The sequence below is a fragment of the Tamandua tetradactyla genome, chromosome 2 (genome assembly GCF_023851605.1).
Source record: "Tamandua tetradactyla isolate mTamTet1 chromosome 2, mTamTet1.pri, whole genome shotgun sequence".
In the NCBI taxonomy this organism is placed as follows: Eukaryota; Metazoa; Chordata; class Mammalia; order Pilosa; family Myrmecophagidae; genus Tamandua; species Tamandua tetradactyla.
Genome location: NC_135328.1, coordinates 202,685,051 through 202,708,764, shown reverse-complemented (window position 1 = coordinate 202,708,764; position 23,714 = coordinate 202,685,051). Strand labels below are relative to the sequence as shown.

The 23,714-nt window shown below is 52.4% G+C and overlaps 1 protein-coding gene across 3 annotated transcripts; it reads right to left on the bottom strand.

Moving 5' to 3' along the window:
- Nucleotides 1-586: 586 nt before the first annotated feature.
- Nucleotides 587-21,839, bottom strand: E2F2 (E2F transcription factor 2). 3 transcript variants are annotated; one of them, XM_077150846.1, is made up of 7 exons: nt 21,121-21,839; nt 15,458-15,563; nt 13,370-13,583; nt 12,401-12,559; nt 10,969-11,083; nt 9,024-9,216; nt 587-4,034 (listed from the first exon to the last, which is right to left on the bottom strand). In XM_077150846.1, the coding sequence occupies exons 1-7, from the start codon at nt 21,373-21,375 to the stop codon at nt 3,766-3,768; spliced, it is 1,311 nt and encodes a 436-aa protein (XP_077006961.1). In that variant the 5' UTR covers nt 21,376-21,839; the 3' UTR covers nt 587-3,765. The 3 variants fall into 3 exon arrangements, with proteins under 3 accessions (XP_077006961.1, XP_077006960.1, XP_077006962.1); XM_077150845.1 differs by having other exon boundaries at nt 13,364-13,583; nt 21,121-21,838; XM_077150847.1 differs by lacking the exon at nt 21,121-21,839 and adding an exon at nt 16,086-16,288 and having other exon boundaries at nt 13,364-13,583.
- Nucleotides 21,840-23,714: the final 1,875 nt, after the last annotated feature.

Genomic DNA, 23,714 nt, shown 5'->3' with positions numbered 1-23,714 from the left:
TGAAAGGACTTTTATGCCAAGCCAAGGGGTTAGAACTTCATCTGGGGGGCAGAAAGGAGCCATGCATGGGCATAAAGCAGGAGAACGACATGATTAGAACGGTATTTAGAAGGACCTCTCCGGGATTGTGGAGACTGTGGGTTCTCAAACCTTATCTGCGTCAGAACCACCTGGAGGACTCGTTTAAGACACAGATTGCTGGGTCCCCTGCCCAAGCGTTTCTGATTCAGCAGGTCTGGAATGGGACCCGATAATTTGCATTTCCCACAAGTTTCCTGGTGATTCTACTGCTGCTGGTTGGAGGCTGACACTTTGAGAACCAATGACACAGAGGATGGACGAGATGGAGAGGAGCGGGGGGGGGGAGGCAGCGAGAATGTGGGGGCTATCCAAATAGCCCCAGGGAAAGGGGATGGAGGCAGAGCAGAGCAGGGACTTACATTTCATATCTTGGTGCAATTAACTTCCCCGTGTCTTAATGGTGGAATCAGACACAGTATTGTCAATGTCTGGAAACGGAGGCTCTTTTTAGGAGGACCAGACTCCATCACTAATGAGCTTCAGAAAGCACAACAGAGACAAGACGCCCAGAGTTGCCGTTTAATGCCCGATCCTCCCAACACAAGGTTTCCATGGTGCTCATCAAGGCAGGGCCCGGGAGGAAGCCAGACCAGAGGTAAGTGACCCGTACATATGGAGTCCCAACACAGGGACCAGGTGCCCTTGGGCCCGGCTCCGCCTTGAGGGCCTGTGCCACCTACAAGGCTTTTTCATTCCAGCCCAGAGCCAGCAGGCTGCCCGGGATGCGGTTGCCATGGTCACCGAGGGCTGAGGTGGGGACCTCAGAACACAACGACAAGAACCAGAAAGTTGCTTTCAAACAACCCCAAAAGGCTTTCACTTCAAAAGCGCTAAGCCACAGAACGCTCGGATGCTAGGAAAACCCACTCTTTCACTAAAAACTCTAAACGCCGAGTAGAACTTGGGCTGAGAACACTTGGGGAGGGAAAACAAAGTCAAAACCCCCCTAAAGTCAGTTTGTACACACTTTGCCATCTCCCCCTTCTTCCTGCAGCCACACTGCGGCCACCCCGTCGCCGCGGAGAAGGGCCGGCAATCTGGGCCATCTGTTAATGCCTTCAGGGGGAAGGGACTCAGGGACACGTTCCCGTTTTTAAGCAATCACTTGGACTCTCCAGCTCTACAAACAAGTTGATGCTGCTGGGTTCCCTGGAGCTCCCAGGCCTTTGTTGGCCCTGGGGGAAAGCGGGGGAGGGCTCGAGGGCTGCGATTAGCGCTGGGAGGTTCCCTGGAAGAAATCATTTACTTTGCGAAGAAAAGTGGTTTTTCTCTTATCCTAGTTTTAAAATGTACCTGACCCCTCAAGGAAATACTGCTCAAAATGGCATTCTTAAAACACTCTACGGAATTTGGGAGGTTTCAAGTACCAATGGCAAGAAAGAGGCACGAGCTTGTTTTCCACGCTGAGCCTGAGGCTTGGCCCAGGTGGCTCCCCGGGCATGGAGGGGGGGGACAGCACGGGATGGGGCAGTGCTGGGGACTGAGGGGCAGCCCCTCCATCCAGCCTTAAGACTGGACATTTAGGGAATGACTTTCAATTCCATTCAGAACTCAGCATTGAACCCAATTCCCAAAGGGTGCTATGGGCCCCATCCCCCTTTTCTTGGATTTGATTCTAGGAGATAGCGTTAGAGCCCAAGGCAAGGAAACGAAACGTGTGTGTCCTCTCTGGTGGTGCACGGCTCTACGGCAGCCCAGCAAAGACCTGAGAATGACAATGCCACCGCCAGCCCCGGAGGGTGCTCTGCACCAGGTCCCACACAGCACCCCACACCTGGAGACAGGTGCCCACCCAGGTGGTCCCTTGGCCCATTGTGAAGGCCAGCACACCATCTGATGAAATCTTGTTAGTATTCGGCAAAAGGAAACCAAAGGCATTTCTTTAAAGCACACAGAATTAGCCCCATTTGGAGTGGGTAGAATCTGCGACCTGTTGACCATTCCTGGATTGGGAGCTGCCGTGGGGGCCCAGGAAGATGAGCAAATGACAAGGCACAACTGTCCCAGGGTAGGTATCAGCTCACAGTGGACCCCAGCCCCAAACAAGCCTGTCCATCAAACTTTGGATGCCAGGAAGTCAGTTCAGGAGCAAGCCAATGAGAAGACCAACTTCACATTTTAGACCAACTTAATGCTACAAACTTAAAAAAAAAAAAAAAAGTGCTGCCCAACTGAGCCCCTGAAGAAACCTAGCTCTGAGGGTGGGCGAGGGGCCTCTCCGACCATCACCTCTGGCTGCTTTTCTCCAAGGCACAGCCTTGGATCAACCCCAAGCATCTCCCAAGCCCAGGCTGGGTTGGGGAGCAAAGCTGACAGTCCCCGCCCCTCAAGCGGGGCTACGGGGACAGTACAGGATGGTCAAGCCTCTGGGGGATGGGACGCCTGAGGGAGTAACGTAAACCCATCTCCCCATTAGCTGCCAAGGTCTGGTTTGCAGTGAAGACCCCTCCCCAGCACTCCTGTGACAGGGACAAAGGAGCCAACATGGCACCAAGCCTGGTCAACTCTGGCCTCGGGGCTCCGTGGGAAAACTAAGGGTGGGGGGAAGAGCCTTTAGATATCGCCCTTTTCAACAAACTTGGCCAAAAACCAACCAAACAAAACATCCTCTCAGGGAAGGTGGGGGGCACGATACTAGCAGCTATCAGAGGGAATGCTTTTCGGCAGAGTTCCCGTCACCGGAGCTCCTTGTTTTAACCTCTCCCCTCTCTTCAGAGGAGCTGCGTCTGTCCCCCAGGTCTGGGGTGTGAAATAGCCCCTGTACCAGGGCAAGGCAAAAACGGAGGAGAGCCATCCACGGCAGCCAGCCCAGCTGCCTCCACGTTCCTGACGGGCTGCTCCTCAGGAGCTCGTTCCCTGAAGGCTCATTTTTATGTTCGAAGAGAAGGGAGAGGTAAGGAGTTCCCTAAGAAAGGGGTCTCCTTAACCGGCTGCTCCTGCCCCAATGCCCTCTGCCCTGGGATGGCTCCCTGGACCCATTTCTGGGACAAAGGAGTCCAAGAATCCACGGCTGGCGCCTCGGGGGGAGATGACAGGCTGCGCGCGTGGGAGGCGAGGTCACAGGGTCCGCAGCCACCACGTGCTGGAATGACAAGGCCTAAGTGCAACGAGCGCCCCTCCGAGATCCAGCCCCCACGCCAAGGGGAGATCAGGGAGATGGCCTGGGGGGGTCTAGAAGCCCAGGCTAGCCCTTGGCCAGGGGACAGCACTGGGTCTGTCTGAAGAAAAGTCTTCCTAGAAACTAGAACAATCTCCCTGCTAAAACTCAGGGAAGACAAACAAACAAATCCACCTGAAATAAATACAAAGGCATTAAGTGCTTCTCGATAAACCGAGGGTCTTAACTCCCCCTCCAGGGGAGCCGGCAAGACCCTTCCCCGGACCTGGTCGCCTCACCTGTGGCCCTTTCCCGTTAGAGGTCAGAGGTCAAAAGACTGGACAGGCCTCCCCAGGCCCAGCTTCCGTTAGGAAGAACAGGCCCCAACCCCTGAAATGCTCCTCACCTCTCCCCCTAGATCCCCCTGGAGGGCTCCTGCTGGCAGGGCGTGGGGGGTGGGAAAGGAGACCCCCTCACCCTGAGGGCAGCACCTAGTGTCCAATGTCCTTCTGTGGGCAGAGGGCCTGTCAGTCTGTCTGTGAGGAGGTAGAGACAGGGGTGGGGCTGCTGGGGGCAGGCAGGGCCATTCAATTAATCAGCAGGTCCCCAAGGTCGTAGGAGTCGAAGAGGTCACTGATGCCCTCGCCCCCGTCCAGACCCCACAGGTAGTCGTCCTGGTACAAGGGTGGGGAGAAGCCCATCAGCGGGGAGCTGCACGCCAGCGTCGGGGACAGGAACTGGTCCTCGGTCTGCTGCAGCAGCGGGTGTGGCAGCTCCAGCATGCTGTCAGTAGCCTCCAGGGGCGCCAGCGGGGGCGGCGGCGGCAGCGGAACCTGCGGGGGCGTCAGCGCTGGCGCTGGAGACAAACAGACAAAGGTCATGTCCCACTCTGGTCTCTTCAAACCCCTACGGGGCTCCGTGCGGAGCCAGGGTCAGACTCCAGAGCGCAGGACAGACAGGCTTCCCACTCTGGACGCCTGGTCAAGCTTTATCTCCTCGACCTGCCCCACACCTAATGGTAGAGGGACACCCTCCCTTCCTGGCTCTGGCTCTGAAATCCCACTCCCATCTCGTCGGCACCCACTCCACCCTTCTCCCCTCACAGTGTGGGGAGGAGGGTCCTGCTGCCCAAGGCCAGCCTCCAGCTTCCCTACCCACCCCGAAGACCTGGGCTCCTGAAATTATTTCCTCTTTTTCCCCCGCAGCATCAATTTCTCTCACTCTGCTAGATCATTGCCGTCAACAAGCAGACACACCCTAATATTTCACAACTTTAAAGACACCCTCTCCTCTCTAGCGACTGGGCCTGGCTATAGCTCCCTTGCAGAGGAAAGTTTCTCAAGTCTTGTTGTTTGTGCCCCTCCGTTTTCAAACACCTTTTTTATTTGCTTTGAGCAAACTAGACTCTCCGGCTGTTCCTCTTACCACTTTGGCTGCTTCTCTTTGGTCTACTTTGCTGGACCCCCTCTTTTTCCCACCTTTTCCACCCTGGAGGCCCCAGGGCTCCGTCCCCAGACTCTTCCATTCTCCCCAGGTGACAGGGGCCAGCCCCGAGCTTTAAATCCCTCTCAGATCTACCAATCCCAAACGGACCTGCGCTTTCCCTCACCCCCAGCTCTGGGCTCCCACCCGAAGGCCCCTGCAGCATCTCCAGGACGCTGGATGTCTAAAATGCATCAGAATTTAGCACCACAAAGCCAAACTCCTGCTCTTCCCCTGAACGTCTGCCTCCAGTGCTTTCCCCCCCATCACCGTTGGTGGTTCATGACCATCCATAATTCCATTTCCTTCACTCCTGGTCCAGCAGCAACTGGTCATTTCCACAACCAGATGAATTCTCCATGCCCCCTTCCCTCTCACCTGGCCCACTGCAGCAGCCTCCTCACTGCTTACCTTACTTGACTCTTACTTCTTACAAGGGCTTCCCATTGACTTTGAATAAAATTGAAGTTCTGGCCAGGGTTGAGAAGGGCTGGGGCTTGACCCCTGCCTACATCTACCCTTCCTCACAGCCAGCACGCTTCTCTTCTTCAGCACACAAAGCTCATTTCCACTTAGAGCTAAGAAGGTGAATTCCCACACAGGGGCACCAGAAATCCCCTGCCAAATACATCCTGATGCCCAGATCCCCACCATTTGGGTTATTCCTAAAACCCCAACCGAGCGTTCCTCTGAAAATGCAGCTGGGCTGGGGCAGCCAAGAGGGCTCTGCAGCCACACTGCCTGATCGACCGCTGACTGGTGGTGTGATTGTACACAAATGACTTGATTTTTCTGAGCCTCTGTCCCTTGCCTTTCAAGTGGGGATGATAATTAAATCTCAAAGGGCTGTTGAGAGGATGAAATGATAAATGCGTATAAAGAACAGCTGGTCTGCAGAAACCCATGCTGGGTCTGACATGCTGCTCTTGATGATAAGAATAGTTCCTGTTTACCACAGCTTCCCAGGGCGCCAGCCCTGCTCTCGAGGCCTGGCATGCCCCACCACCTCAGATGCAAGCAGGCCTGAGACGGGCCATGCTGTTACCCCTATTGATAGATGAGGAAACTGAGGCCCAAAGAATTCAATTAAATGCACTGGAATAAAAAAAAAAGAAAAGCAAAACCTAATGTCAGCTAGCACATCGTGGAAGTGTGCCGATGCCATAGAAAGACGCCTGGCGTGGGAGCAGGGTCAGAGCCCGGGCCCACTGGCTGTAGGACCCAGTACCTCAGATTTCTCATCGGGAAAAATTGGGACCCACCTCCCTGACTCGCTGGGAGAGTTACTGAGATAAGGCATAGGAGAGCCTCTACTGCACACTGGACCCTGCTCTCTCTCGCTGCTTATCACACTCAGAGCACACTTGCTCGTTCTTCGTGATATCCGTCTCTCCTCTGCGCTCTGAAAGTTTGTCGATGGCAGGGTCTGGGCTGTGTCTTACTCTGTTTCATATCTCCAGCACCGCACAAAGTTAGTGCTCAGTTCACATTTGTCTTTTAAAAAATCACGTCCACACAATGTTATCTCCTGCTACCCATCCAAGAATCCTGAGGGAGCAGTAAGTGTCCCCATGTTAGCGGTGTGGATATACAGGCTCAGAGAGGGGACGACGACTCACCCCAGGTCACAGAGTCACAAGAGGGACGACGACTCACCCCAGGTCACAGAGTCACAAGAGGTCAGGGGAAGACTCGAACTCACGTCTCAACAATTTCAAATCCCATGTCCTGTCAGCTACATTGAGGTTCACCTCAGAATGTGAGAGCCTGGGGGTATGTTAGAGATAACTTGTTCAAACCCCTTCTACTAGTGGGGGAAACTGAGGCTCCAAAGGGTTAGTCATTCCCCTGATGGTGCCAAAACTAAGGCCAGAATCTGAGACCCAGAGGTGGTAGTGGCCTCAGGTGTTTAGGCCTCAAGATGACTCTATTTCAGTTCAGAACAGAGAATGTGTGTGTGTGAAAAAACTTTCCTGGAAACTCCTCTTCCTTTCAGCAGGAACAACACCAAGGTCATGTGGCAAGGGGGGGAGTGGCCATGGCCTAAGCCCTGAAACAGATGTGAGGAAAGCTGGCTTCTTGGTTGGTCCACCACTGACTGCTCTGAGACCTTGTGTAAGCCTCTAGCCTTCTCTGGCCACACTCAGTTTTGGGGTCTCCCAGCCCTGCCCAAGGCCCCAGGATGACTGAAGTGAACGTGATTCTAACTTGGAGAGCTGTGTACATAGTGACAATTGAGTGAGTCGGCAGAGTAGGAGAAAGAGGGAAAACAGGGTGGGGCACAGGTCTGGGGTAGGAGATAAGCACCGGAAGGTGCCCAGAGGAACAGATGGCCACTGCAGAGAGAAACCCGTCAGGCAAGAAACCTCTTAACACGGCTCTGCCACACTCTGCTGTGTGACTTTAGGGGAGACATTTGCTTTCTCTGGGCCTCCGTTGATTCATGGGCAAGATGAAGGATTGAGTTAGAACAGAGGTCAGCAAACTTTTTCTATAAAGGGTCAGATTGTGTTTTAGGCTTTGCAGGCCGCTTGTGGTCTCTGTCACATAGTAGTCTTTTGTTTGTTTGTTTGTTTCACATGGGCAGGCACCGGGAATCGAACCCGGGTCTCTGGCATGGCAGGTGAGAATTCTGCCTGCTGAGCCACCGTGGCCCACCCTTTTCTTTTTCTTACAAGTCTTTAGAAATGTGAAAACTATTCTAAGCTTGTAGGCTGTACAAAAATAGGCCAGATTTGGCCTGCCGGCAATCGTTTGTCAACATTTGATGTGGACCAGTGGAATCCAACTGGAATCCCCTCTCCAAGTCTCTTTCATCAGACCAGTTCTAGCTCTGCCTTTGTCTGAATACTAGAGGACCACTTACGGCAATTCTGCTGCTAAGAACACAAGGGTGGGAAGTTGGCCTCAGTGGCCTTGAAGGATCTTACAGGGCTGACGTGATGCACGACCCCAGTTAAGGGAAGCACCAGTCTGGCAGGCACAGGAGCTTTGGGCTCCCATCTCTGTCCCTTCTTGATGCCTACCCCCCCTCCCCAGGAAGCCTTCAGGATCTCTCCTCCCCCTCTGCTCCCTGGCAACCACCCCACACCACCTCCTGTTGAGTAGAGCCAGTGTCCAGCTCTCTCCTGGCCAGGAGCCCTTTCCCTGACTTGTTACATGCTTTGTGGCGAGAGCACTGGGCTGGGAGTATATAGAGCAAGGTTCAAACCATGGCTTGTCTCCTGGCTGGGAGACCTTGGACAAGTCATCTAATTTCTTTGCCTTACTTTATTTATCTCTAAACTAGAGACGAACGAAATCGATCTCAAAAACGGCTGCAAGGCATTGTGAACATAAGGAACAGCACTGAATTAGATACTTGAATGTGGATAAAAGCAGAAGTTTTAGGTTGTATATGTTACTAGAATAAAAATTTTTTAAAAAATAAGCCCATCAGACTGTACAACATGAACACTGAGCTCTAATGCAAACTATGGACTATAGTTAATAGTACAATTATAATAATATTCTCTCATCAGTTGTAACAAGAATACCACACTAATAGTGTGGTATTATATATGATATATAACATAATATATTATATATATGTGGTAATATATATAATATATATTATACATATTATATATTATATATATATAATAGAAGTGTTAATAACAGGATACAGGCTATTTGGAAATTCAGTATTACCTGTGTAATTTTTCTGTAAAGCTCGAAAAAAATGTATATTAAAAAAGAAAAATTGGCTGTGAGGCTTAAATGGGGCCACAGATGTACTTGGCAAACAGTTGTTAATATCTCCCAAGAAAGTTCTGAGACCCCCTTCCCGAAAACCCTACAGTTCCCATTTATCGTGGCCTATTAAGTGCCAGGAACATTGCCATATAGTCACCTCAGTAGTGGCAGAACTAGTAATAGTGGCAGTAACATTAGTAATGGTAATGACAACAGCTCAACAGTTATCGCCAGGTGCTTCACCCGTATTAACCCACGTAATCCTCACCACAACCACTGAGGTAGGTACCAGGCCTATTAATAACTACACTCAATTTACAGATGAGGAAATTGAGGCAAAGAGAAGTTAAGAGACTTGCCCAAGGTGGCACAGCTGGTAAGGGGGAGAACTGGGAGTCAAACCCAGGCCCTCTGGTCCTGAAGCAGCACCAGCCTCCCCAGGAAAGCAAGGAATGTGCACAAGTTTTATAGTGAAATATGCAAAGCACATGTGTGTGTTGGGGGCAGGCACGACTGCATGTATCCCCACTGCTGGGTAATGGTAGGTGTCCCACACTTGTCGACAATGAGGATGCTCTAAGGCTGGTGACTCTCCCCACCTCCTGTCCCTCTGGTCAGAGGGCCCTACCTGAGGTCACTGCGGGTTCCGTGGTCCCAGGGTTGGTGCTGTTGCTGGGCTGGACAGAGTCAGGGCTGGGGCTGGGGGTGGAGGTGGAGGGGAGGGGTTCCTTGGCAGGACTCTCCGGCTCCTGCACCTCCTCTGGGCACAGGTAGACTTCGATGGGTCCTTGGGTGCTCTTCAGATATATCTGCAGGTTCTCCTGGAGGAGGGAGAGAAGCCAGGTCACGGCTCTGGGCGGCTAGACATTTACCCATTTAGTGCCAATGTGTGGGATGGCCACACATGACCATCTACAGGAGTGAGCTTAACTCCTAAGCTGGGCACCAAGGCCTGCCTTGTCTGGTCAATAGTGGACATCTGCTGCTTCTGCGTGGCTGGCTCCCCAGTCCTTTTCCTTTAGGGAGAACACCTTGATTTTCCTTTGGGAAACCATTCCTTCCCCTCTCTCAGGTGATATCACTGGGTGGGGCCAGCACTCTTCCCCAACTCCAATAGGTGAGCTTGTGACACAGGCTGGGAAGGTCAGTCACGGTGACAGGTTCAGGGTGGCACATGACCCAGGTCAGTCCAACCAGCGCTAGGCCCAGGACTTCTCCTGGGCTTGGGGAAACAGAACTTCCCTTCCCACTGGGGCTGCAGAGCTGGTGGCATGAAAACTATCTTTGTCCGCACAAGAGAAGAGCCCGCCTGGGATGGAGTTAGCACAGAGCAAAGCAGAGTGTGAGATGGAGAGTGCGAGACAGACTTGGAGGTCAAGGTCAGATCCCTGGATCCGGCCTTGCCAGCCATTTCCAAATCTTCCCCTGGACTTGTCATTTAGTTCCCTTTTTCTCCCTGCTTCAGCCAGATGGACTTGGCTTTCTGTACCTGTAATCAAAAGTTCTAATACTTGGCTTCTTCACCCGACTCTTCCCTACCATATGCCGAAGCTTAACCACAATAGATACACACATGCCATTCAAGCCCGCGCTCAGGTCTCCAGGCCCTCGCTCCCACAGTGCACTCTGCCCAGACCACTTCCCTGAAAAAATCCTTTTCAGTCTTTAAGACCCAGTTTAACTATCACCATCTGTGGGATATTTCTTCCAACTATCCTTTCTCTGTGCCCTCAAAGCATATCTTCAGTCTACACGTGACAGCACCCCTGCTTGTTTGGGTCTTCTTCCCACTAGGTCAGGGGAGGGGAGGGGTCTTATTTGTCTCTTTAGCCCTGGTTCTCCCATTAAACAAATTATTTCCTGAGCCCTTGTTATGTGCCAGGGCCTCAGGTGGGGTACAATGTGAGCAGATCATTCCCTCGTGGAGCTCACACTCTAATAGATGAAGCAGAACCTAATCATAAAACCATCCAAATATGTCAGGGCACAGGGAAGTTGAGTGCAGAGAAAAAGCACAGGCAGTTATGAGATTAGGGGTGATCAGGGAGGGCTTCCTTGAGGAAGTGACATTAGAACTAAGACCTGTCGGATGAATAGCAATAAAGCAGGCAGAGAGGGCAAAGTATTGGAGGGAGCAGCGTATATGAAGGTCTCACACTGGAGATAAGCTTCATGTGGTGAAGAAATCGCAGACAGGTGAGGGTGGCCGAAGCAAAGACAGAAACAAGGTGGGGTGGAAGAGGAGGCTGACAAGGTCAGCTGGGCCAGTGCTTGGTGGGCCTCACAGATTGTGTTTTGGTCTTTAACCTAAGAGAGACTTGCTGCATGGGCACACGTGTGTGCATGTGTGCAGGAGCCCTGGGGCTGGAGACATGCAGAAAGAGAGCAGGAACAGAGCTTTTCTCAGGCTAGAACTCAGTCCCTGATGACCTTTCCAGCTTCTGCCATTTCTGCCCCAGCTCAGATATCGTCGTGGGTACCAGAATAGACCCGAGAGGCCTGAGGCCAGGCAGTGCCAGGGACCGACCCTGCACAGCTGCCTGGGCCCCTCCCAGCCCCATGCCCCCTGTCACCTCGCTCACGTCGGGCACCTCCAGCCTTGTCTGCGGAGGGGCCTTGACTGCGATCACCGTCTGCTCCTTGAAGGTGCTGACAGCACGGATGTCCTGGTAAGTCACGTAGGCCAACGTAGGGACAGAAGGAGAGTCAAGGAAAAGCAACTACCTGGCAACTACTCTGCCCGGCAGAGTTTTCACTCACTTCTAAGTACTTAAAACCTCTTTCTCACTCCTAATATGGCTTAGAAAAAAAACAAAATTAACCTGTTCTTTCAAGGTAAAAGCTACTTTAGATCCCTTTAGGATGCAAGTGGAGGGAGGGGGCGGTGCAAGGTGCTCCGTGGTAGACCTCTCGCCTGCCATGAGGGAGGCCCGGGTTTGATTCCCGGCCCACGAACCTCCCAAAAGCAAACAAAGAAAAAAAAACAGAACTTCAACAAGTGGTGCTGCAATAACAGGATACTCACATGGAAAAACAATGAAATGTGACCCGTGCCATACAGCACACACAAAAAAAAAAGAAAAGAAAAGAAAGTGGGGGTATAAGTCAGTTAAACGCTGCCTATTGTCAGCTTTTTATGTAAAGACTTCATCTCTCAAACTAGCTCATCAGCTCCGAGAAGGCAGGAAAGCATGTTTTATTTCTTTATATTTCTCATGATGCCTGCAGCATCCTTCAAAAACACAAGGAGCACATCCAAAAAACAATCAGATGCGGACACCGTTTGAGAAAATGTATAAAGAGGCTCAGCAAAGTCCATGCTCTGACCTCATCATTTCAATCCTAAGCAATCAGCCTAGAGAAATAAAAACGCAGGAAAAATGCCCTCTATTCAAAGATACTCATTGAAGGGTTGCTTACAAAAGCAAAAATCTAGAATCAATGTAAATGCCCATTATAGGCCTTATCAACGAGTCAGAGTATAGCCTGAGCAGGACATTCTGAAACTACTAAATATTAGGTTGAACCATACTCAGCTGCTGTTTTTGAAGGTAAAAAAAATGGTCGAATATCAGCAATTTCGTGTAGAGCAATCCAATATTTGAAAGATGTGTGTAATAACAGAAAAATGTTTATGGCACTACCGTCAGCGGAGAAAAGCCGAATTCAAAATGTTACCTACAGCAGGCATACAATTATACTTAAGTTACACATACTCTGTGCAGAGTTAAAGAACAATGGCTGTTAAATAGCAGGTGAACATTTCTTACTTTTCTCCATTTTCCAGATGTTAAAGAAGTGGATTTGCCTTATTTTTATGAGCAGGTAACTTTAAGAGGGTTGAGAGGAAAAGCCACTGAGAAAGGAAAGGACAGTTGTGCTAGACCCCGAGAGTGGGTTGGTCCTGGCAGTGGGTTGGTTCTGACTCAACCCTGGGTAGACACAAGCACGCAACACGCCCGTTCCCTGCGCCCCCTCCACCACCACCCCCGTCCACGAGGATATCTCTTGTTAGTCTTGTCCTCGGTCAGGTGCTTGAAGTTCAGAGAGCAACTCTGGATGAGCTGGTCCAAGTTTTGCTCCACGCTCGTCAGCTCCTTCAGCTCCTGCCCTAGCTGCTGCTGCTTCCCAGGCCGGGTGGAGTCTTCAAACATTCCCCTACCTCTGGGAATAAAGCAGGTCCCGGTGTGAGTCCCAGTCCACACTCAGGGACCCCAACCTCGGGACTGCCGTGTAGAGGTGCATAGATGGCGCACAGCAAAACTCCAGAACAAGGTCATTCGTGTGGTTTGTCATGGTGCCCCCACCCTCCACTCCCATCCCCGGCTTTACAACTCAATGGTCCAGCCAGGGGCTGAAACTTGAGGTTTGGAGATTGCTAGGGAAAAGAAACACGTCAGGGGCTGAATCACATTTTGGAGGGACTCTCAACTCTCTTCGTTCCTATGCTCCAGTTTCTCTCCCCAGATGGCAGGGAGCTGGAGAGACTTAACTCCCTGCTTGTGTTCTCTTAGGGTTCATGCCAGGAGCCCTCCTAGAAATGGGGAGGACTCTGGGGTGCTCAGGTCCCTGGAAGGAATCTGGCTTATTCTTGGCTGGTCTCCCAGGGGACTGCCCTAAGCTAGAAGAGAATCTTGGAATCCTTGACTCAAGAAAGGATCTGGGATGCCCTTAGGCCTTTACATGTCTTAGAAATCATTCTTCACTGCACTCCAGCCACGCTCTCCCAATGCCACCTCAGTACGTACACCTGCAGTTCCAAATGTCTTTAAATACATTGGCCCCACACCCCCAGTACGCAAACCTAAGTAAGGCGCATTGCTCTTGGTCTGACCCCAGCACTTGTGCCCATTGGACATTGCCCTCAGCTCCGCTCCTGACATTCACACCCACTAGGTAGTGCCCCCTGGCTCTGCCCCAGCCCATGCACCCACTGGATGGTGCCATTGGCCCAGCCCAGGCACTCACACCCACTGGATGTTGTTCTTGGCCTTTTTGCGGATGAGCTGGATGCCCTCCAGCACGTTGGTGATGTCATAGATGCGCCGCTTCTGCACGTCCAGCACTTCTGCAGCCCAGTTCAGGTCCAGGACCCCGTCCTCCGACTCACTCAGCAGGTAAATGAACTTCTTGGTGAGCAGCCCCAGGGACGTGTCGTACCGAGTCTTCTCCCCAGGAGATTTGGGGGCTGCAAGGGAAAAGGGCTCAGTCACAGCTCAGGGCTAGCCTGGGAAGCCTCCCCCATTGATATGGACCCACTAATCACCACCTTTCACACAAGCACCCACTTTCTGGGTTCCAGAGCACTGTGGAAACGGGGTTCTGCAGCACATCGAGCAGAAAGGGAATCTGAAGCTTGGAGAAGGAATGCAACTTGCTGAAGGTGTCACTGCCACGGGGCAGTGGCAGGAACAGAAGCCATATGTCCTGACTTCCAGTTCAGAGCTCTTTCCATCCAGTTTAGGGCCGTTACCACAAACACAATAACAACAAATGCTTATTGCGTGCTCAACACTGTTCTAAGTTCTTTCCATAGACCTACAAATTTAGTCCTTACAATCCTATAAGGTCAGTATATGACTATCCCCATTTTATAACTTGCTAGCTCACTCAGCTAGAAAATGGCAAAGCTGGAATTCAAACCCAAGCCGTCTGGCTCTGGAGTCCTCCTTCTTAAATTGCCCTATCCTGCAATTATATGTCCTGTAGTTGTATGTCAGGAATTTGGAATAGGGAGAGTAGGGAGGGAAAGACAAGCCTGGATCTGAGGAAAAAAAAAAAGTATTGACTTTTATACACTGGCTTTTTCTTTTCAAATACAGCCTAATGATGATCCAAAAGGAATCAATCCCGAAACCGCAAATGGGGCAGGTTCATGAAAAAGGTTCCTTTCTCAATGAGGCCAGTGTCACAAGACCACATCTCAGCTACAACATCTTAAACCACAAGAGGACTGTTGCAATCAAGTCACTGCAAAGTCATATAGCAAGTTAGTAGCCAAACTAGTTCTAGAACCAGGGAATCTTAGAGAGTCCCAGATTCCTCTGGAATGGGACTGAAAAAAATCCCTTAATACACAGATAGCAAAAGTTTGGCACACAGGCTCTTTTGTCAGTTTTGCACCCATGTACAGACATTACTAATTGATCAGCGCACTCTGTTTCTCCAGCCTGGTGAGCCTTACTGTCATTCAACACAGAGCTCCAGGTAGACTTTACCAGTCAATTGGAGAAGAAGATTTCTTGCCCTTCTAATCTAACTGTGCCCCATTTTACAGATGGGACAACTAAGGTTCATGGAAGAGGAGTAACCAGTTGGGTCGGGAAGTGTTCTCCCTGGACCCCCCCCAAGTTCCTTACCCTCATGCTTCCCACCCAATCACATACCTTCCTCATTCGGTCACTGACCCCCAAAACTAGCCATCCTCCCAAATACAGTTGCTTAAACTCCCACTCTGACTAGAATATCAACTGAAAATATCAGGAGATAGAAATTCCCTCCAACTTAGCTTTAGGTAGGTACCACCTGTGCAGCCTCTGGATCTTAAAAACCTCGGAGGTAGTACAGGTTGGATTAATCCACATTCCACTTCCTTTATAATCAGTTACTTGGCTCTCTGTCTGCATATGAGAAGAAGTTCCTGGTTAAGGCCCTGCTCCATTCTGAGCTGGATTCTCTTTTTAGAAAAGGTCAGCTTGAGCTAAATGTGAACACTTTTTGTAAATAGTAACACCACTCCCCCTAAGATAAAACACTGATCTTCATGTTTGGATTATGAGAACAATAGTACCTTGTGGTAGAAACAGCACCAGGACTTACATGTCCAGTTTCTAGTACTGATTTTGTGTACCAGCTGTGTGACCTTGGGCATGCCACTCAAGCTCTCTGATCTCAGCGAGTAAAAGAGGGTGATGCACATAGACCCACAGGACCAAGTGAGAACACACACAGGAAACTGTTTCGTAAACCGGAAAGCATGATACAAATATTACTCCTGATGATTTGGGCAGGGCTGCTGCACCCCACCTCCAGCCTTTCGCTTTCCCCATCAGTGTGGCTTACTTTTGGGGCTGGGGAGGCCATCCACTCTGATGCATTTCCCCTTGGGAGTCCGGAATTCAGAGACTGCAGGCCGCCCAATCCCCTCCAGGTCCAGCTTCCTTTTGGCCTTGGAAAGAAAGAAGAGCTTAAGAACCTTCCTCCTTAAGCATCCCCCAAAGGCCTCCAGCAACCACCTCCTGTGCCTCAGTGTATCACTAGACCTGTGACACATCGCTGCACCTGCAAGTATCGGTGTCTTGAGAAGTGAGCTTGCAGTGGGGAGGAAATCCTGTTTTTGAGGGGCAATTGCCACTCCCATCCTCCGAGGCCCAGGGACTTGAGAGTCTACCAAAGCTCATGTGCCCAAACGCTCAGGGTTCCTTAACAGCAGCTTCTACACCCCCACCCCCTCCCAGAGGAGGGCGCCGGAGGAAAGGGTGGGTGGGGCCTAAACCACATCAGGCTGGGGAGAGGCCTCCTGCAGAAGCAGCTGGCCCAGCCAAGCCTGTGCCCATCACAACCCCACAGCTGGCCCTTATCAGGGTGGGGCTGGGGGGCTGGGCACCCGCCCGGGGCCCAGGGGACTTCCTGGCTCAGCGCCACATCCCAGTGAGCTGCCCACATAGAGAAGCAGTGCAAACATCCCCACCCCCATGTTTGGGCTCCAGCCTGCAGGCCCCAGGACCTCCTGAATAGACTCCATTTGCCATTCTTTCTTTGTCCAAAGCAGCAGACAATGAATCCTTCCCCTGTGTCTTAAGAACAAGCAGCTGAGGCCCCACGGCTCCCTCTCCCTGTTCCCGCCAAGCTTGGGAAACACCTGCTGGGGAAATCAAACCACAGACCCATCTGCTCCTCTCCACCCCCCACCCCCACCCCCCGGCCCCAGTTAGGCCCAGAAGATACAGTGGCCCAGAAAGGGCCTCTCTTCTATTAGGGCTGGGCTGGGCTGGGCTGGGCTATTGCATAGCTGGGGCGCTGGGGCATGGGTCAGAGATCTGGGCTTGGAGCTCTTATCTCCTTCATGGGCTCACTGCCTCTGGCACATGCTCTACATCTAGGAGCCTCAATTTTCTCTTCTGCAAAATGGGGCAGAAACCCACCTCAAGGGGCTGCTGAGAGGAATAGGTGTTTAGGAAACTTGGAGGCCCTTCCTGAAAACTCCCTTTTGGCCTCCTCCTTGACACACACTTCTGGGGGTCACTGGGCTCACTTCTTTCCTCCTCCACCTTATAACCTCCCAAGTCACCCAGACATTGCAGACCCCTCCCCCCGCTGAGACAGAGAGGCCTATTTTAACCTTTGGTGATGGGGTCATGCTTGGCAGGGCTGGGACATCTAACTGCTACACAGCACAGCTGGGCTGACAGGTGTTGGGGGGCGGCACCTCTTGTGGCTGTCAGCTCCCCTCCCCCCACTGCCACCTCTTCCAGGAAGCCTCCCTGGGCTGATCTGAGGAGCCCAGCTCCTGGGTCAAAGGAGTCTAGAGATGATGCTCCTCTCCCCACCCCTTCTCAGTTCCAGATAAGATCCAAACACCTCCCTGTTCATGCAGATCTCTCTTGAATATTCCTTTTCCACCCTCTCAGCTGGTGAGATGCTAGAGTCAGGAGAAGGTGACTTGCTCTAGCCCCATCTTGGCCCTAGTGCGAGGCCTGACCACTTGCTGAGGCTTTCCACGTGCCTTGTGCCAAGCATCAACATTCACCACCTCTCTGAATCTTTCCAGCAGCACTAAAAGAAGGGCAGTATTTTAATTCCCATTTTACAGTCAAAGTAACTGAGGCCCAAGAGCTCCAAGGCCTTTATCAATGCTGATGAAGGCTGCCCTTTCAGGACCCTTATTCCCATTCCTCAGAAGCGCTGAGGGCAGGGAGAGGAAGGGAAGGTTAAGTCGAGTCCTACGTGGGTCAGAGGTGGGGCAGCCCACAGTTGCCCCAAAGCCTCCCCCACCTCACAGGAGCCAGAGCCTAAACTGATCCTTTGCTGAATTCCCCGGACACACCAGGGGGAACCTTGCTGTCCCGCGAGCACAGAGGAGAAGGAGAGTAGGACCTTGAGAAAAGTGTCTATGCCAGGCTTCTCCTGTGTTCACAACTGTCCTGCAATATCAGAATTGGCAGCCTCTCTTGGCAGATGAGAAGCGGAGACTCAGAGAGGTTAAACCACGTGCCCAAGGTCACAGAGACAAAGGGCAGAGCCAGGGTTCGAACTAGGTCTGGCTTATTCCAAAGCCAGGTTGCTCAGCTCCATCCCACATACATTCCCCAGAATTGGGGTCAAAGCCTGGCCATGCTCACAGGCTCCCTTCACCTCCTGCCCCCTCCCTTAATGCACACGGACCCCGCTTCCCACCTTCTCTTACTCTCCCTCACCCTTATTCTGCACTCCCAGGGTCCCCATGCAGCAAGTGCCCCCCAGCAGGCTACCTCTCTAACCCCTGTGGGCACTGCCCGGGGAAAAGCCACCCCTTGGATGGCCTGAGGCTTGCAGAGCAGAGGTGACAGAAGATAAGCCCAGGAGGCTAAGGACCAAGGAGAGACTGAGCACAGGCCTTGGAGTCAGACCAACCTGGGTTCTAATCTAGTCCTCCCCACTTCTTAGCTGGGTGAGCAAGTCGGTTGACCTCTTGAGCCCCTCTGTAAAATGGGGACAATCCACTTCACCTCTCTCAAGGATCCCATGAGACCGTGCAGCAAGGCACTTTTTTCACCCCTAGGCTGCGTGCTCATGTAGGGGCTGCTATCACTAACGCAGCATGGCACGAGCGAGGGGAAAGTTCACTGGTGAGCTGAAAAGAGACAAGGACAGTGCCTAGGAGAGCAAAGATCTGTGGCCACACCCAGAAGCTGGCTTGGCCCTCACCTGCACCCTCTTGGGCAGCTCCTCCACCCAGGGCCTTAGAGGCCTGGTTAGGATTCAAGCCCCACCCTGTCATTCTCCAGGGATTAGGGCAGAGCCCCAGAAGGGCCAGAGATCACCAGGCACAACCTCCTTATGGGGGGCGAGGTGAGGAAACTGGAGCTCAGAGAGGGACTTGCCCAAGGTCACACAGGAAGGGGAGCCAGGTTTCTCCTAAGCCCAAGTTAGACAGTAGAGATGGGAGTAGGGTAAGTGTAAGGAGGAGGAAGCCTTGCTTTCAGATCCTAGCTCTGCCACTTAGTAGCTGGACAGCGCAGGATTCACCGCCTTACCTCCCTGAGCCTCCATTTCCTCATCTGACCTTCCTTTTGGGGTTATTTGTTAAAATGCATGTTGCCACCTGGTTCTCAGAGGAAATTTGGAAAATGCAGACAAATTAAAAGGAAAGGAGAACCATGCAAGTCCCCAAATCTTCACCGGTTCCTGCTGGGATGGAACAGAATAATGCAGGGTAGGCCAGGGCAGGCCTGGGTGCATCTGTCTGCATCTTAGCAAAGAAGTATCCTCTGCTTTCACCAGAGGGTGGTGGATAGAGCATTCAGTGGGGAGCGAGGAGACCTCGGTTCTGGCCTTTATTCTGCTATTGGACTTGGTTGCCACCCCTGGGTAATTCCCGGAGGTCCCTTTAAGCACCCCAGCAAATCCTGCTCACCCTGCACTTTGCAGCCTGGCCACAAAGAAGGCGGCACACCCAGGGTTGGGCTTGGAGCTACTCCAGGTCACACCTTCATAAAATGAGTAAGCAGGGGGCCAAGAAGCCCAAGGCATCTGGAGGCTGACATAGAGGGGCTCTGGGCCTGATAGAGGTGCCCAGCCCCCATGGCTGCAACTTAAGGATGATCTGAGGCAAGAAAGCTCCCCATTTCTTGACTTGTGTCTTGGGCAAGTGACTTCATGTCTCTCCTCAGTTTCCTCATCTGCAAGATGCCCTATCCTGGGCATCTTGACCAAGATAATGAACGTGAAGAGTGCCAAGCAGTGCCTGTCGCACGAGAGGCAGTCAGTAAAAGAGCCATTCTTGCTGTGATCACTGAGCCCCTCTGGGAGGGATGATGCAGACAGATGCACCCAGGCTCCTCTGGGAGGGAAGCAGTTCAAAACCACAGCTGTTACTGAAACTCCACCCAAGCATCTGAAAGCAGCTGGCCAGAGGAGACACTGGGCCCTGCCACTGAGCCCTTGTCCCCCGGGGGCATGCAGATCCTAGGTCAAGTAATACTGGGAAAAGTCAAGGCTGCATTGAGGAGAAGAGACTGCCTGTCACCTGCCATGTGAGTCAAGAGAACTCAGACTTCGACTTCATTCTACCCCCTCTCCTTGTGTGATCTTGGGTAGGTCATATCCCCTCTCTGAGCCTCAGTTTCCCTCTGTGATATGGAGCCTCTACTCCACAGGGTACAAAAAGGTTGTAAAATGCTGACTGCAGGATAGACACCTCTGTTCCAGTTATCCTCGGATGCTTGAACTGTAAAATGAGATAACACCCATCCCTGCCTCCTTGCTTAGAATTGGAATTAACATGTAGGAAGGGATTCTAGAAAGGTTAAAGCCTTGGACAGGGGCAAAGCATGATTCTGATGGTAAGGAGTGGGGACTCTGCCTGCATCCACAGACGGCTGGGAAACTATCTGCCGGCTGACTAGGTTATAAATGAGGTGGCTTGGGGGCAGGGGGATGGTCTTACCCCTGTATCTGAACTTATTCACCAGCATCTCCCCTCCCCAGAACCTGCTTCCAAAACCCAAGTCCTGAAGCTGGATATGACCCAAGATGAGTTAGCCCCAGAGCTACCATTCTCCCCACCCCCACCTCCATGGACCCGTGCATTTTCCAGATGAGGAAACTGAGGCCAGACTGGAGTCAAGACTTGTCCAAGGCCACACAGAGAGCTAGTGGCAGAGTCAGGACCAGAAACCAGGCTTTCCAAGCACCACCCGCACCTGCCCCCACCTCCACCCCAGGGCTTTTCCCACCCCACCCCCACACTATGGGCTCCAGGAATTCCACTCCCACAAAACACACCCTGAGAGAGGTCGGTAGGAGGCCTAGTGCCCTGCTTAGGACCCTCCCTAGCAACAGGCCTGGGGCTTGAGAAGAACAGCCAATCTCAACAGCAACACCCCGGGGGCTGTGCCTGATTTGCACCTGCTACTGGCAGTCTGGGAGGGAGGACCGAGCCTCGAAAGGACCTAACGCAGATTCTTGGGAAAGGGATAGCTGAATGGACATTTGGTATCTGTCCACACCACGCTGGACTTGAGACACCCACCAGACCTAGCTTCCCCCACCCCGATTCCTACTTCCATTTTAAAGTCTCCATGGTATTCTCCCCAGGCCAAGCCCTGTTCCTGGACAATAACTGGTCCCAGTACTGGTTTCTAGGCCAAACAATGAATGAAAATGAGTGAAAGAATGAATGAATGGTGGCAGTGTTGGCTTCCTGGACTCCCCCCAAGGTGGCACGGTGTACTGGGGGGAGTAGGCCAGGTCCCCAGACTCCCAGTCCAGTGTTCATTCCATGACACTCCAGTGAATGAGGTTATTTCATCCAAGGCCTGAACATGAAGGGGTCTTCCATTGGCCTGAAAATGAAGGGGTCTTCCATTCAGATATTGGGGACAGTGGGTTGTTCCGGAAGCTGAAGGCGATCTTTCCCCTTCTAAAACTTGACCTGCTTCACTCAAACAGGCTCCCCAGGGCCCCTCCCTCCTTGCCATACCCGGAAAAACATAGGGAGCAGGGATAGGGGTCCCCAGCATTACCGGCAGCCGGCCTGCGGGCACGCATCGCCCAGCTTGACCATCGGGTCGGTGGGGGGTGGCGTCGAGGCAGGTGCCGGGAGCAGCGGCCGGGGGCACCGTCTGCGGGTACAGCGTGGTGGTGTAGTAGGTGGTGGTGGTCGGGCAGAGCTGGGGGCTGCCAAGGCCAGGAGGCCACAGCTCGGTGGGGCTCATCGCCGGCAGCCCCTTTGGGGGCGGCCCAGCAGCCGGGGCCAGCGCCCGGGGTCCTTTCAGCATGGCGAGCACAGCGCCCCCTCCCCAAACGGGCCTGGCGCGCCGGAGGCACCTGCGGGCTCCGGAGCCCGCAGCGGCTCACACGGCCCGCGGCATGGCGCGGAGGCTTGGGGGGAGGCTGCCAATGGACGCCCGCGGGGCAAGGCCGGACCCTCCCCTCCTGGCCCGCGGCCGAGCCGAGCTGCGCTTGGAGATCGCCGCTTGGAGATCGCTCGGCTGCGGCGGCACGGCCAAGGACTGCCCCGCCCCGAGGGCGGCCGCGACCCGGGACGGCCCTGAGCCTCTGAGGGCTTGGGTGCCGGGGGTCCGGCCGGCTCCCGGGAGGGGTCTCCGGGGTGCCTGCGGGACAGGCGGAGAGGCGATGCGATCGGATGAGGAGGGGGCAACGGCAAGGACTCCCTCTGGTCTCGCTCTCTAGTCCCAGAGCCTTTCTCTGGCTCTTTTTTTCTTCTTCTTTTTTTTTTAGCGCCAAACTGCGTGCCGCGAAATTCGGATCTCCCGCGGAAAATGCCGCGCTCCGATTGGTCGCTGCAACATATGCAGGCTCCACCCCCCGGAAAGGACCAGTCTTCGAGGCGGCGATTGCAACATTTAGCTTTGCTGTTTAAAGGGGCCGCAGCACCTGCTGTCGCCTGGCACCCGCGGGGGTTAGCAACCCGCGAAACTCAGACTGAGAGGGTGGTTCCCGGGAAGTACTGTGTAGAGGCCGCCCTTACAGCGCCGACCGCGCCCTGCAGTGAGCCAAAATTCCCAAGGGGGGAGGGGGAAGAGGAATCTGGGCCGCGGAATCCTGATGTGAGCTGAGACCCGGTAGTGAATTCCCCAGGCCATGGGGCCTTTTGTTAGTCTGCGCTGTTGCTTAGCTAGCATATATATGCATTTATATACTTTTTCTCTGCTAAAATGAAAGTAGGACCTTATTCTTTTTCGTGGGAGGGGGCAGGGGGGCGAGCCAAGCATTTATACCTCTTCATAGGGGAGACCTAATATCTATTGAGCGCCTACAGTGTGTAAAACACCAAAACACCGTGCTAGATCATTACTTACGTTTTATTTAATTTAATCCAACGGTTCTGGGAAGAGGGATGATCTCTGTAGATGCAGGGACTGAACCTAGGTAACTTGCCCAAGGTCAAGCAGCTCAACTTGCTGATTTGCATTGCTGGCAGTTGAATCTGGAACATCCCTGGCTCCAGAATCTTGTTTTTTTCCAATAAGTTTCTCCCCCACTCATCCAAGCAGTGCTCTGTTCCTTGCAGGCAAGGTCTCCAGAGTGCAGAGCTCTGTCTCTTTCACAGTTGTGTTCCTAGGGCCTGATACTCTGTAAATATTTGAACATTTCTAGGTTTCTCCTAAAACAATGCTTTTGTCAGAAAAGCGTCCCTCAATCATTCAAAAAACCCTCATTGCTGATACTGAGGCTCAGAGAAGTGACCCGGCTAGTGAATGGTAGAGCTTCTGGAAACTACTGCTAAATTCCAGGGCTGCTGATTCCTGCCTGGTGCTGTGTGATTTTTATGCAAGACTGAGTCTGGCATTCAAGACTCCTCCAGAGTCAGTCAGTTTAATGCTCAGTCAGCTCATGAGAGTGAGATGGAGTAAACATGATGCTTGAGAGCCTAAGCTTTGGAGCAGACAGACCCTGCCAGTAACTAGCTGTGTGATCCCAGACAAATTTTGAAAACTCTCTGAGCTTGGATTTTCTTATTTCTAATAACCCCCACCTCATAGGATTATGGAGAAACTTCATGAGATAATTCTCTCAGCACAGATCTGGGTCATAGGGAAACTGAAGAAACGGCAGCTGTAGTTGCATCTCTGGCCTTATCTTCACTACACAGACCTCTTCACTCTAGTCCACATCTCTCATTAGTCCTTTGAGGCCCAGCTGAAATCTCACCTTCTCCAGGAAACCTTCCCTGCCTCCCTCCCCACTCCTAGCCAGCTTGCCTCTCACCCCTTTGAACTCATAGTGTCTTCTGCCTCATGTCCCAAGGCTTTGTTTTCATGCCTTATTTTATCAGTTAGGTTCCAAGCTCCCTGATGAATCCAGGTCATATCCGTCTTTGAAGGCCCCTCGCATCTAGGGCCTGGCTTGGCAGCAGGAGGTAGGTAATGAATATTGATTATATGATTCACTTAACTGTCAGCAGAGAGTGGCCGGGGTTAGTGAGATTTGAATCCAGAAAGTTAGAAGGTCCTGATTCAAGTCCCAGCTGAGTGACCCAGGCTGCTGCTCTTCAAGGTAGTTTCCTTAACCATTAGATAGGGATTATGTCAGCACCCAGCCTATTTCACATTATTAAAATGTAAATGTGTGATGCTCGCTAATGTTTATTGAG